This window comes from Chelon labrosus (assembly GCF_963514085.1).
Source record: "Chelon labrosus genome assembly, chromosome: 5".
In the NCBI taxonomy this organism is placed as follows: Eukaryota; Metazoa; Chordata; class Actinopteri; order Mugiliformes; family Mugilidae; genus Chelon; species Chelon labrosus.
Genome location: NC_140341.1, coordinates 16,072,942 through 16,086,166, shown reverse-complemented (window position 1 = coordinate 16,086,166; position 13,225 = coordinate 16,072,942). Strand labels below are relative to the sequence as shown.

The window sequence follows — 13,225 nt, the reverse complement described above, 5'->3', positions numbered from 1 at the left end:
TAAATCTAATTTTGTCTTAAATATGACGGCTTGAATGCACTCGAAAAGGCAGAACTGGCAGCCATACGTGTATCTGTGACAAAAGCTTGGTTTATTCTGGGACGTATCGTCTGCACGGTTCATTACCACTCATAAAATGCGGCTAATTTGAGAGTTAAAGCTCAGTCTCACATTATTGTCATTGATGCAGCTCCAGGATGGATTATGTGATAGGATGAGTCATAACAGCCCTGAATCTGTGGTTGTTTGTTCCTATTTACACATATAAACTAAACTGTTAAACAACACAGGGAAGTGTTAAGTGATACTTTAAAATGAGCAGTGGACCCCTTCGTTCCTCATTCCATAAAGCATTATTCCCAGAAAAGCATACTGTAACTTGTAATGGTCTGTACTAAGTGAAGAAAAAAATTACACCTTTTCTTTAAACATACTCCTGATTAAAAAGGATACATCACATGGATGCGAGCACTGAACATGTGTAGGCCAAGTCACTTAGAACTGCGTAAATGTAGTTCGTTTTTCCAGAACCTCAAGGTAATCCGGATCAATATGGAGCTTAGCTTTCAGTTCCCAGTATTCACTCCTGTTGGGCTCCACATAAACAGTACTTGGTGTTGTACAGTAGAGTATTGTCTGTTGTATCCTCTCTGGGTGTACATACTGATGCCTCGCATCAAAGTCTGAGGTATACTGATTTGACGAATGTGCCGCGTGCCTGCATGGTAACGTATTGCTGTAGCGCCCATGCTTGTCAGGCTCAAGCACGTCTCTGTAGAAGCACGGATCATCTTGGCGAGGGGTGGAGGGCTTGTTAAGAGGCTCTGGAGTGGTGGTGCTGTATTCTGAGCTTATCACATTACTGGCTGCCTCTTCATCTGAGTTACCCAGAAAAGCGCCACTCAACTCATCAAAGTCCCTAAATCCGTCCACTGATTTGTTGTCCGTCGGGGTGTGGGCAGTATTTCTGCAGGTGGATTCTGCCGGGGGTGGGATATACTCATATACGTGTCCGGCAGATGTTCTGACTTTGGGGATGGCTCCCTTTTTGTAAAGGCCGTACTCCATGTTGAGGGAGCTGATGCAAGCGTTCATGGAGTGGTTCTGCTCGTTTTGACTCTTCTGACGTCTCTTTTTCATCGCCACAAACAATCCTGCGGCCACAAACACAGACGTGATGAAAATGAGGAGAAGGGCAAGAATCATCACAGATAAAGGAATGGTGCTATATTGAGTGTCAGAGTCCAAGGATGTTTCTATGGTGATAGTGCTGCCAGGAAAAGACTCTTCAGAGGGTGGGATCATGGACGCGAGTATCTCAGAGTTATTAGGGCAGAAATTAGTCGTCTTAATGTATCTCATATCCTCTCCGGCAAGTCTCTTTGGAGTTCCACAGATGACATTGTTTACAACTGTGCCTGTGCTAAGCTGCTCCAGCCACATCTTCAACTCCAGTATGCTACACGAGCAGTCCCAGGGATTCTCAAACAAATCAACTTGCACCAGTGCTGTAAGCTGATCTAGTACTCCAGTGACTGGCAGATAGCGCAAATGGTTGCTGCGTAGATTTAATCTGGCTAATGTCAGGCCATTAAAAGTTCCCTCTGGTAAAGTTTTCAAGAGGTTGTTGTTTAGGAAAAGTAGCTGAAGTCTGGGGACATGCTCAAACGTGTCAGAAGTAACCTCTTTGATGACGTTGTATTCTAAATATAAGAACTGCAGGCTCTCTAATCCATAGAACATGTCAGCTGTAAGACGGTCAATCAAATTCCCATTAAGGTAAAGTCTTCGTAGATGTGTCAAGTCGCCAAAAGCTTTGTCTTCCAAACGAACTATTCGATTGTTACCAAGGTGAAGCAAGTCCAATCCAGTTGCCTCAATAAAATCCGATCTACGCACCACGGGGATGTAATTTCCGGTGAGATACATCTTTTTAGGATTGTAAGGTTTGGGATTTAAGTCAGAGATATGTTCAATCTTTCGCTCCTGGCAGTTTACATTCAGGCCCAGGTCTGAAATTTGAAGATTGCAGGTGCAAGCAGTTGGACAATCTAAAGGCACGGGGGATTTGGTCTGATATGAAATAATTTGGCCATAATTTTGCGGTTTATTAGATGGGATGCGAGCGGTGGGTCTTGATTTTAATTTGGCTGACTGGCGAGGTCCCTTGGTGGGTCTTGATGAGGACCGCGCAATCCCAGATGAAGTGAAAGAGGCTGTAACTAGAGCTGGCGTGGTCCTATAGTATGCATCGGTGCTCAAATGTGGCAGGGGTGGCATCTCATATTCAGCGATTGCTCTCCTCGGGCACAGCTCTTGTTTTGAAACCTCATCAAGGTCTCTCCCGTGAAGCCGGAAGGGGAACTCGCAAACAACGTCGCCGACCAGGGCGGTGTATGATATGCTCTCGAGCCAGGTTTTAAGAGCGATCAACTCACAGGAACAGTTCCACGGATTCTCCTCCAGCTGCAGCTCCACGACGCTGTTCATGTGCTCCAGCAGACCCGTGTAGGGAAGCACTTTGAGCTGATTGCCCCGTAAGTCTAAATGAGTCAACGGTACATGCTGGAAAATGTTTACGGGCAGAGTCGAAATTAAATTGTCATTTAGAATCAGGACCTCCAGATGTCGAAGTCTGCTGAAGGCGTTTGGCGCAACATGAGTGATGTAATTGTAATCAATTTGCAGATATTCCAGACTTTCAAGGCCAAAGAAAAACTCTTCCTTCAAGGCATCAATTTTGTTGTTGTTGAGATGTAATCGTTTTAATCCCTGTAGTCCATTGAAAGCCCCTGTTTCAACATCTGATATTTCATTATTCCCCAGATGTAGTATAGTCAGTCCTTTGTAATCAACAAAATCATTGGCAGATAGCTTTTTCAAAAGGTTCCCAGTCAGCAGCAGATGATACTGCGAGAAGTGCACCGGGCTGATGTCTGAGAGACTTTTAATTCCTCTGTTTTCACAGCTCACTGTAAGTATCCCCTCTCTCTCCTCGCAGGCGCACAGTCCTTGACATATTTCTCCATAAGTGGCAAACATCTCGGCAGTGCACACCGATGTTGCGCCCAGCAAAACGTATGGGATCCAGAGATGCATGTTCCCCCGCAAATGACGGCCAAGCTCACAGTCCTGCTAAGGAATCCTCAATGTCATCTAGAAATAAAAGACACACAGCAGACAGTGGTGTAAAAAAGAAAAGAAAAAAACAGCCAATGGACGCATTAACTCTCACACAGGAAGCTCTAGTCTGCATGAGTCAAAGCTTCATTTGCTGTTACCCAGAGGTAACTTCTGTCTGTGTGGCTGCTGATTTAAAATGGCTCAAACAGAGGCGGATAGAAAGCAACTCCTTCAAGCTATTTAGAATAACAAAAAAAAAAAAAAAAAAAAAGCAAGGTCAGAACAAGACATAAGCACAAAACAATCGCCTGAATCCTCCGTCAGGGGAGGAAGCCGTATCGCATTTGCTCGAGAAAATGAGGAAAAACGCAATTAAACACTGGTGAATGTAAAGCTATGTAAATTCGAGGAGGTTAGCGGGGATTCGAGCCGTGTCAGGGATGAGACAGCCTGCATAATCTCTGTCTAAACTCTTGGGGATGAATACATACCTCAAGCGCATTGATGAAGACGTTGGCTCGCTCGGGTGTTTAAGCGCATCTTTTGTTTTTTAATCCGTCAAAATAAGAAGCGGGCTCTATTTTACGCGAGCGCGCTCGCCGTCGCCGCCGCTGCTGCACAAGAGAGGATGAAAGAAACGCTGATCAACCATAACTGCCAAACGCTTCTTTTTTTTTTTTATTTTTTTTTTTAACCACGCTGCGCCGGAGGAGACACAGCTATGCTTGGTAACAAAGTTGCCTATTCTCTCTCTCTCTCTCTCTCTTTCTCTCCTCCTCCTCCTCCTCCTCTCTCCGTGGACGCACACACGCACTCCGGCTGACTCGGTGGTCGGGAGGATGTCAAGTCATTTCATGCACAAAGAATCAGCTCACTGGAGCATCATACATAGATACATCCCCCCCTGCTTCAAAAAAAACAAAAACGTGTTGACCTACCTACTAAAAAGATGTCCCAAAAAAATATCAATAATTCACCGGACTGGGCGCGCTGCTGCGTTCAAAGCCCCGTTAATCAACCGTCTTTCCTGTTTTTCATTTTCAAAACAAAACCTTAACCGGAATGAATGTCAAGTTGCATCAGCTTTCCGTGAGCTGTCAGTCCTGTAATGGTAGGTGGCTGGTGTCACAGTGAGTCTTTATTTTCACCGGGCAGGAATCGATTCAGCCTTTGTGGTTCTTTCTTGCGTCCCTGCTGCTGTATTTGGACATCCACAAAAAATAAAAAAAAAGCTGTTGATCAAGACACATAAAAGCTGCCCTGCAGATCAGACTTCTTGTCCATGTCATTTCTGTCGCTCGGAGGTCAGGGGTTGTTTGGATTTAATGGTTCCGAGGCTCCGGTGATTTTACGGTTCAGCCAGGATATCTTGTCAACATCCAGGTAACAGCCACCCCTGAATGAACTATCACACTGATCCCATTTCAGCCCCTCAATAGCACCTCTGAAGGGCTTACTGTGTACGGCCTGTGCAGAAAAGCCTTGATAAATTGCATAACGCATGAACAGACTGTGAGTTTACAGTGGGATGTGTGTTTATCAACCCCCCCTCCCCAACAATTTGCCAGCGGAGAGCATGAAAATTAAAATGAGTGCTCTTGAAACGGTGCAATGTTTGTCTGTTTGTTTAAAATCCAACGGTAAACTCTGAGTCACGGAGTGTGACTCATTGTCCTCGCTGTGTGTTTTTTTTTTTGTTTTTTTTTCACCAGCTCTTAATGAAAACCAAACAGTTACGGAATGAGTTGTCACGCAAGTATAATCAGAGTGAATTATTCAGTTCTCTCTGTTTTAATTTATCAGATGCAGCGTCTCAACCAGGGGGCACGTGTTGCATGCGAAATGTCCCGACTGTTTGGCGCTATTGAGGACAAAAAAGGTTAAAGGAGGGGACCTGCCGTGCCCCTTCTGAAACCTGGCGCGGTGGCACATCGGGTGGAAGCATGTCAAGTGTCGCCGCGTCCCGCTGTGTCCTCGTGGAGCCATATCCATCATCCTCTCCTCTTGGCTCTCGCTCACATGGGAGGGGAGCAGGCGCATCAGGGACACTGCCCGTGGCTCTTATTAAAGAGCATGAAGGCTGCATTCAGCGCGCATGCAATTCATTTGTGCTTCTGTTTCGTCTGCCTTCAGACGTTTTCGCTACTCACGCTGGGCCTCGGCCCTCTGCATTAACTAAACCCCATCATCATAACACTATTTCTGCATAAATTAGCATTGATGTTTGTTGCTGGATGATAAGGAAATTGTGCAACTGGCTCGTATCTCACTGAAATAAATAAATAAAAAGCTTTCATCACAAATATTCTATTCAAAATTATGATTTAGCAAATATTGCATCTTGTTTGTGTTCACACATGTTTGCATCTCTTTCAGTGTGATAATTCATCTTTATCCAGCATGGTCACAATGTGCAGTGGGAGCATGAGGCACACACAGGCAATGCGTGATATGAGCCTCATTTAATATCTCTCCAAGTCTTCCATGACACTGAACATAATCTTCACCAACTGGGAACAGAACCTCTCTCTCTTTCTCTCTTTTTTTCTCTCTCTCCCTCCGCTCACACAAAAATAATCAGCGTAACAAATGACAGAAAATGACGTCTAACAATTATGTGCTCCAAGGTCAGAAATACACAAATGGAGTTGGAGCCTTGCCACCGGGAATGATGGGTAGTCCCTCTGATATACGGCCCTTACAGATGGCGCGTTGCACTTTGTCATCTGTGTCCAGCTGGACCGTCCTGGTAAAGTGTTTGCGCCATTGTCTGGCTCTCACAGGCCTCTGTGATGCTGCAGAAGAGATGTTACACTTCGCGAACAACCAGACGACGCGGAGCTGTTTTTAAGATGATTATGTCAGCGCGTTATGCAAGTTTTTTTATTCATGCTGTAACAATATTACATTTGTTTTAGTCTGTTCTGGGAACGCGCTAAAGCTTTTGACCTTATAAGTGTTCTGGGTGTGATACAGCCCACGGTTCACAGTGTGATTTCATTGGATTAGTCGGTTCCAATAATTCAACATTATTCATTTCCTGTTGGTGTTTGGGAGCATTTTAGAGCATTCTTGCTTTTGTTGTGTATTTCAGATACTCGGTTCACTGCTCTGAAACAAAACGGAAAATTGCAAAGGCAACAAATAGGGATCTCAAATCTTGGAATAACAAGGGACTTGTCAGTCAGTAGTTAACGAGACAGGTTAACACACCAGCCAACTGCACAGGCAATTTAGTTAATCAGAATAGATTTCCTGTACGGTTGTTCAGGCAGGAGGAGAGGAGCGAGTAGGTGGTTAGACGATACACTGAAAAAAACAAACTGTGGGCTTTAAAGGGCAGATGTTACAGACAGCCTGACACACTGCATCATCGGCCAGATAATAAACAGAGGGCGCGACTGAATGTCAGGGACAAAGAGGAAGTAGGGGAGCATCCAGGAGGGATAACCGTTTAATGGGGAAGACCAAGGACGGGCTGCGGCAGAAGAATGTGAGAGATTGTACGAGCAAGAAACCCATCTGTGAACTCGAGCACTCTTAGTCTGAGTACATGCCTTCAGGAGTATCCCTCGTCTCCCTCAGGGAGGTGAGGGGGGAAAAAGATGTTAGTCACGTTGTCAGCCATCAAGGAGGACACCTCTCACCCTTCACTTGGACCCGAGGGCAGCTCCTCCTGTGGCACGCTGCTTCATTAATAAAAAGGCACATGGTTTTTATCTCTGCTGCCTCTCCACTATCTCCACCATTCTCGGTAATTTTGCATAATTACAATGTTTGCTCTAATGATACGAGCGTTGTCTATTATTATCAACCGCTACTGTCTGCTCGAATGTTTGCGCCGTTGTTTGCTCCGCGCTCGCTTTGTTCACATTTAAAATGCAAATTCTCTCTCAGATTCTATCCATTGTATAATGTTTACACTGACAATACGTTCCTTGAAATCCTTAAAATCCTCTTTTCATCTACAACAGTTTCTTTCTCTCTCTCTCTCTCTCTCGCTCTCTATCTCTCTCTTTCTTCTAGGTTGCTTTAAAGTACATGGAACTTTCTTTCAGGCCAACTTGTACCTATTCCAGTCAACATGAAATCATCAAACATTATACTTTTATCTCATCTGCCCTGGCCTCTAACGTATCGTTAAACTAGCCATCGTTCATTATGAAGAACTGACATCAAACTAGGTACATGGGCTTTTCCCATGTCACTTTCAGCCGAGACAGACAAACAATAAAACCTGATTATACGCCGATCAGACATAACATTATGACCACCTTTCTAATATTGTGTAGGTCTCCCTTGTGGCTCCTTCTGAGGGGGTCCTGACGTGTCTGGAAACAGAATGTTGTTAGTGGGGGCCTTCGGAGTTGAGGGAAGGGGCCTCTGTGGATCATCCCACAGATACTTGATCAATTTGGGATCTAGTGAATTTGGATGCCAGGTCAACACCTTGTGCCTTTTTCCATGTTGTTGTTTTTTTGAGTTGTTCCTAAACCGTTTTTGTGTGTGCCTGTGTCAGGCTGCATCCTGCTGGGGATGGCTGCTGCCATCATGGAGGGTCATTGCTATGGGGTGGGGGTGTCTGGTCTGGTCTGGGTGGGTGTTACATGTCTAAGTAACATCCACACAAATGCCAGATCCAAATGTTTCCCAGCAGAACACTGAATAGTCACAAGATGGTCAATGTTATTCACTTCACCTGTCAGTGGTTTTAATATTGTGGCTGATCGGCATACCACATTTGTTTTTCTCTGCAGTCTTGCGGCCACATCACTATATTTTGAATCAAAGGCCCACCCGTAGATGCCCGTTTCGGCCCTAGAGGAATTTTTGTGTCGTACTCTGACAGGCTTGTCTGACAGGCCCCAGTTTGTGCGGCTGCGGGGCTCCCTGTCTGATACTGTTGTCGCTAATGCGGGGCCCCACAGGGGACTGTCCTGTCTTCATTTCTGTTCACTCTTGACACCTCAGATTTCCAGCACCGCTCTGGGTCCTGCCACCTCTAGAAGTGCTCTGATGACTCTGCAGTGGTTGGGTGTATTAGAGATGGACAGGAGGTGGAGTACAGGACACTGATCGGAGACTTTGTAGAGTGGTCCCAGGCAAACCACCTACTCCTGAATGTGGACAAGACCTAGGAGCTGGTCACTGATTTCAGGAGGAAGAGGACACCAGCGGAGCCCATCACAATCCAGGGCCTGGAGATGAAAGTAGTGGACCACTGTAAGTACCTGGGGGTCCATGTAAACATGTCTGTTGTTGCGAGCGCCCTGTACTTTGCTGTGGTTTGTTGGGGGAGCAGCATCAGCAAAAAGGACATAAGTAGGATCGACAAATTGATCCGAAAGGCTGGTCATGTAATTGGCAGTGAGTTGGAGATGTTAGTCTCAGTGAGGGACATGAGGACACTGGACAAACTGCTCTTCATTATGGACAATCCATCTCTTCCACTCATACACCGGAATAGTGGGGCAGCGGAGCTCATTCTCCAACAGATTGATCCAGCTCCGCTCCCACAGTGAACGCTACAGGACTTCTTTGATCCCCCAACTCTATCCAGCTGTACAACAGCTCACCTTTCTGTATCAGATAAATCCATGTTATTCATGTTAATGGACACTACTGCACTTTATTATCATTCCTATATATATAATATATATTTACTAATGTCTCTGTTTGTTGTACATTTGTCCATATGTTCATTTTGTACATTGCTTATACTATTTTATTTTGTTTTACTAGATTTTACTTTTATTTTATTTCATCTTTCTTTTACTTGTGGTTCTTACGAGTGTTTTTTTTTATGTGCAACTAAGCTACTGTGACCAAGCAATTTCCCTTGTGGATCAATAAAGTTTCTCTAAGTCTAAGTCTAAGTACTCTCTATTGAACCGCCTCATTATTTACACATTTAAACTGCACCATCCTACATTTTATTTGGAACTTATTGAAAAGGCTCCAGTGACCCTTGATGTTCCATGAGCCACTACTCACCGTGACAAGAAACAAACTCAGAGCCAGAAACGGGGTTGATTTGTTTTCTTTTTGTTACAGCCCCACCTCTTGGTCAAATTTAAGAAATGCAATAATCTCTGAAACAGTGGGACAAGCCACGATAAAAGGCAAGAAAACATATTGACTGCACTCATACATTCATCCAGGTGTATCAGAAGAATAAAACTGATTGACAGACTCTTCCTGATTAGCCCTCATTAATTTTTAATTTTTTAATAGTTTTGATTGTTGTCTGTTTACTGTTAGTCTACAGTATATGGAGGACTTAGTCAGTTTCCACTCTATTTCTGTATTACTGATTGTACAGAAAAACGTAAGGAGAAAAAAAATAATAATCACAGGTCAAACTAAACTGCACTTCACATGTTAACAAAAGATATTTTTCGGATCTGTCATTAAGCCGCTACCACCATGGCATTATGTCGTCGGGATGTCCCTCCGGCCCGTTCTTGTGAACATGATCTCTGAGAAAAACTTTGATAGATCTTCTCCAAATCTGGTACAAATGCTGACATGAATTTAAGGATGAACTGCTTAGCATTTAGTGTTAAAAGACAATTATTGTAACTGACTTACTTACAAATGTCTAACGCAAATGCCACAGTGAAGTCAGGGTATTTTATATCCAGAAGGTCAAAGGTCAATGTCACTATGCCACGAAAAATACTTTTATTATATTCCTTCAAAGTCTTCATTACACTGAAGTAAGCTGTACGTGACTGATTGACAGAAGAATACAACTATGAGACTTTTTTTTTATTTGTTATGTCTTATTCTTACTCATATATATGTTTACTATTGCTTTTCTCAATGCAATGAGCTTTTATCCTCCAGCAGCCATCTGAACCAAACTGATCTAAAATGGCATGTAATTTTATCTCAAACCTCAAGGTGTCACTGCTGACTTAGGAAAGGATTTTTGTGCGTTTACCTCCACTGTTCCTTCCTCCCTTTGTTGCCATGTTCATAAGACAGGGTGGCATTCAATGATAATATGGTAAACAACAACAGTTTCTAAACAAACTCCAAAAACTGTTGCGCTGATGAACGTGAAATGCAAACCTTGATGTCCTGATTTACAGCTTAGTTTGAACATTTTTGTCTGGTTAATCGCATTTTTGGTCAAAAGTAGCACAATGTAGATGGTATTTAGGGCGGATTATCCCTTTAAGTCTGTCATACATTAGCAGCACAGCTTGGGGGAAACACCCCTAATTTGATTATATATACATATATTTTTTTAAATCTTTGCATTTCATTTCATTCTGTCACGCACATTTTGAACTAAAGCCTAGCAAGAAGTTAATTTGTTTGCGCGGAAACAAACACGACACGCGTTAATTAGCATTTAGGTATTTTAGAAACACTGTGACAAGAAGCATAAAATAATGTCGCCTCACTTGGCTGAATAATAATACCCACAACACCGAAAGCAGCCACTTGAAAATGCTGTTTGTGGAAAATCAAAAGGCTTCCTGAGCACTAGCTATTTACTGCCTTCACAACTCCCGCTTGGGGCTGATGGGAGCAAGATAACACTCTGACATGTTCGCTAAGGTCAATTGGCGCGTGGTGTCTGTATGTACCCAGATACCAGCAGGGCTTCCTACCCTCTTAATTAAATACTACATTCACCTTATCTTGGTTCCTCACGCAGACAAGACTCTCCTGTAAACCAAAGACAACTTTTCTTTGGCGGACAGATCAAATAATAATGAGTAAATAAAACAACAACAAACGAGAAAGAGAAATCACCACGCTGGCTAAAATAAACAGCCGTGCCGTGGCTCATCGAGGACTCAAAACCACAACACTGCTAATCCGGTGGAGAAAGATCTCTGTGGGCTTTATCTTAGATGACTCAGGAGCCAAGGTAATTACCTCGGTCAGATAGGTCATTGTCGAGCGAAATTGAAAAGTGTGGGAATTGTATTTAGTTACATGTAACCAAGCTGCATCAAGGACACTGAATGAAATTGCCAGGGAAAGAAATTGTCAGCTTTGCGATCGGGTTAAATCAAAGCAAAGGAGGGAGCAACCTAGAAGGGTGCCAGTCAAAATTCATCAGTTTTGTCATCTTGTTTTTTGTTGGAGTAATTGTTTTAAAATTAAATTCTGGCTAACGCAGAGCTACTTTGATTGTGGAGTGTTGACACTTTTCCTGCCTTTTCCCCCCCACAGAAACCGGTTGTTACAGAATTCCCCACAGAGGCGAGACAAACAGCGGATTGTAAAAGTGTGGCAGCATGGGTACTTGAGCTTTATTTAGCTATGTGCCTTTAATTCTCGTGGGGATTGGGTGCAACGTCGATTGTTCCTTACCACGGCATTAAAAAGATGGAGGCCTCTATGATGTTGCCACGGTAACACACATTGTGCCGTTAATGACAGCCTCTGCTCACATCTTCGGCGTGATCATTTGCAGCCATGATAGTATCCGACTTGCACCGCACTGATTCCGTGTATTAATAAGTTATGGGGCTTGTGTATGTTTAGACTCATTAGCTATGCGTTTAGTAATGGGAAACACTGGGTGACATTCGTCGGTTTACACATGATAATTAGCTCACAGCGTGTGTGTGTGTGTGTTTGCATGCGTCTCGTGTCACGCTGCCTGACAGTGCATTGTGGGTTTAGGACTGCGCACATGTTTGCATGCGTGTATCAACACGTTGCTGCCGTTGCCTGGCGTTATGTTCCTGTTCCGCACCGGCGGTGATGATTCAGCTGACCATCACCTCTCCTGCTCCCATGTGGATTTAGTTATAAAGCAGGGAAGAGCACTGGCTGAGACGACACAAACAGCATGAGTATTTCCATCACGTTTATCACACCGTCCACCATCCAAACAGTTACGGAGTTGCTTTCATTTCCAGCTCATATTTGTATAGCCTTGGGCAGTAACCCAGAGTAATACCTAGTGGCAGGTAGGACCCAGACATTTGTACATCACTGACGTTTTAATGCCTCTACTCAATTAAGTCGAGAGTGCATGTTTGTGAAATGTTATTCCGCCTAATAGCCCAGGTTTCTTCCTGACATTCGTAATCAATATTTCATCTGGTTATGCATAGAAATAAGAACATGTGCTGGTTTATTAATTATTCCTGCATTCTCTGTATAAAATGACAGCCCGTGCGTACCTAATTGCGGAGGATGAGAGGATAATAACGTCTGCGTGAGGATCAGCAGCCGGCAATACAACTCAAGGTTTTTCCTAAAAATAGAGGCGAATTTTCATTTTAACACATTATCGCCCTATTAAGTCATTTAGAAACTCGCACTGAGCACCCTTTGAGAGCTCAGTCTGTTCATCTGAGTGCAGAGCCATATAGGGTTTATTTGTAGTTACCTTGAGGCATCTGCATGCTCTTGTGTGGCCTCTTCAGTAAGCAGCAGTGTTATGAGGAGTCAATAGACACTATGAGGGATACATTCAAGTTTAATTTTGGCCTCAGCGCGCCTTTGCTCAAAGGAAAGGTTTCTGTATCAGTTAAGCTCCTAGAAATAACACGATTCGTGCTTTTTCTTCTTTAAAGCAACGTTGTTTGGGGGTTTCTTTTGACCTGTTGGAATTTGAAAGAGAGAAAATTCCGGCTGTGGGCTACCTCGTAGGACCCCCAAATACTTAAAAGGACCATGTATTCACATGTTTTCGCGATTGTTTGGGGGCTTGGGATTTTAAGAAGACTTCAAAGAATAATGGGATAATTATTGCACTTACCACCAGAGGGAAAGAGGAAGAGGGAGACACACAGGGAGACAGAGAGAGAGAGAGAGAAGGCGAGTGGGAGGGAGAAAGGGAAGTAATGAGTGTTCAAAATAGACAATAAATCTAATAGCGTGCAAATTGAATCTAAATATGCTTTCACAGGAACATCAAATCTGTGATTATTATTATCAACTATGAGGCTGGGATCTTTTCTCGATATTTTCGTATGGTTAATGAGAATCTGACATTGTTGGAGTTTTGAATTGCTATATGCCTTAATTTATTTGTTTATTTAATAATTTTTTGCCAGCTGGGAGAGCTCGGCCCAGGTAGTACAAAAAAAACCAAAAAAAAAAATCAGCTGGTGTAAGCGTG

General features: G+C 43.5%; 1 protein-coding gene across 1 annotated transcript; it reads right to left on the bottom strand.

The window, feature by feature from the left end:
• Positions 1-463: 463 nt before the first annotated feature.
• slitrk5b (SLIT and NTRK-like family, member 5b) lies at positions 464-3,099 on the bottom strand (the record flags this gene model as incomplete). The annotated part of the gene is made up of 1 exon (XM_084544099.1): positions 464-3,099. The coding sequence occupies one exon, from the start codon at positions 3,097-3,099 to the stop codon at positions 496-498; it is 2,604 nt and encodes an 867-aa protein (XP_084400225.1). The 3' UTR covers positions 464-495.
• Positions 3,100-13,225: the final 10,126 nt, after the last annotated feature.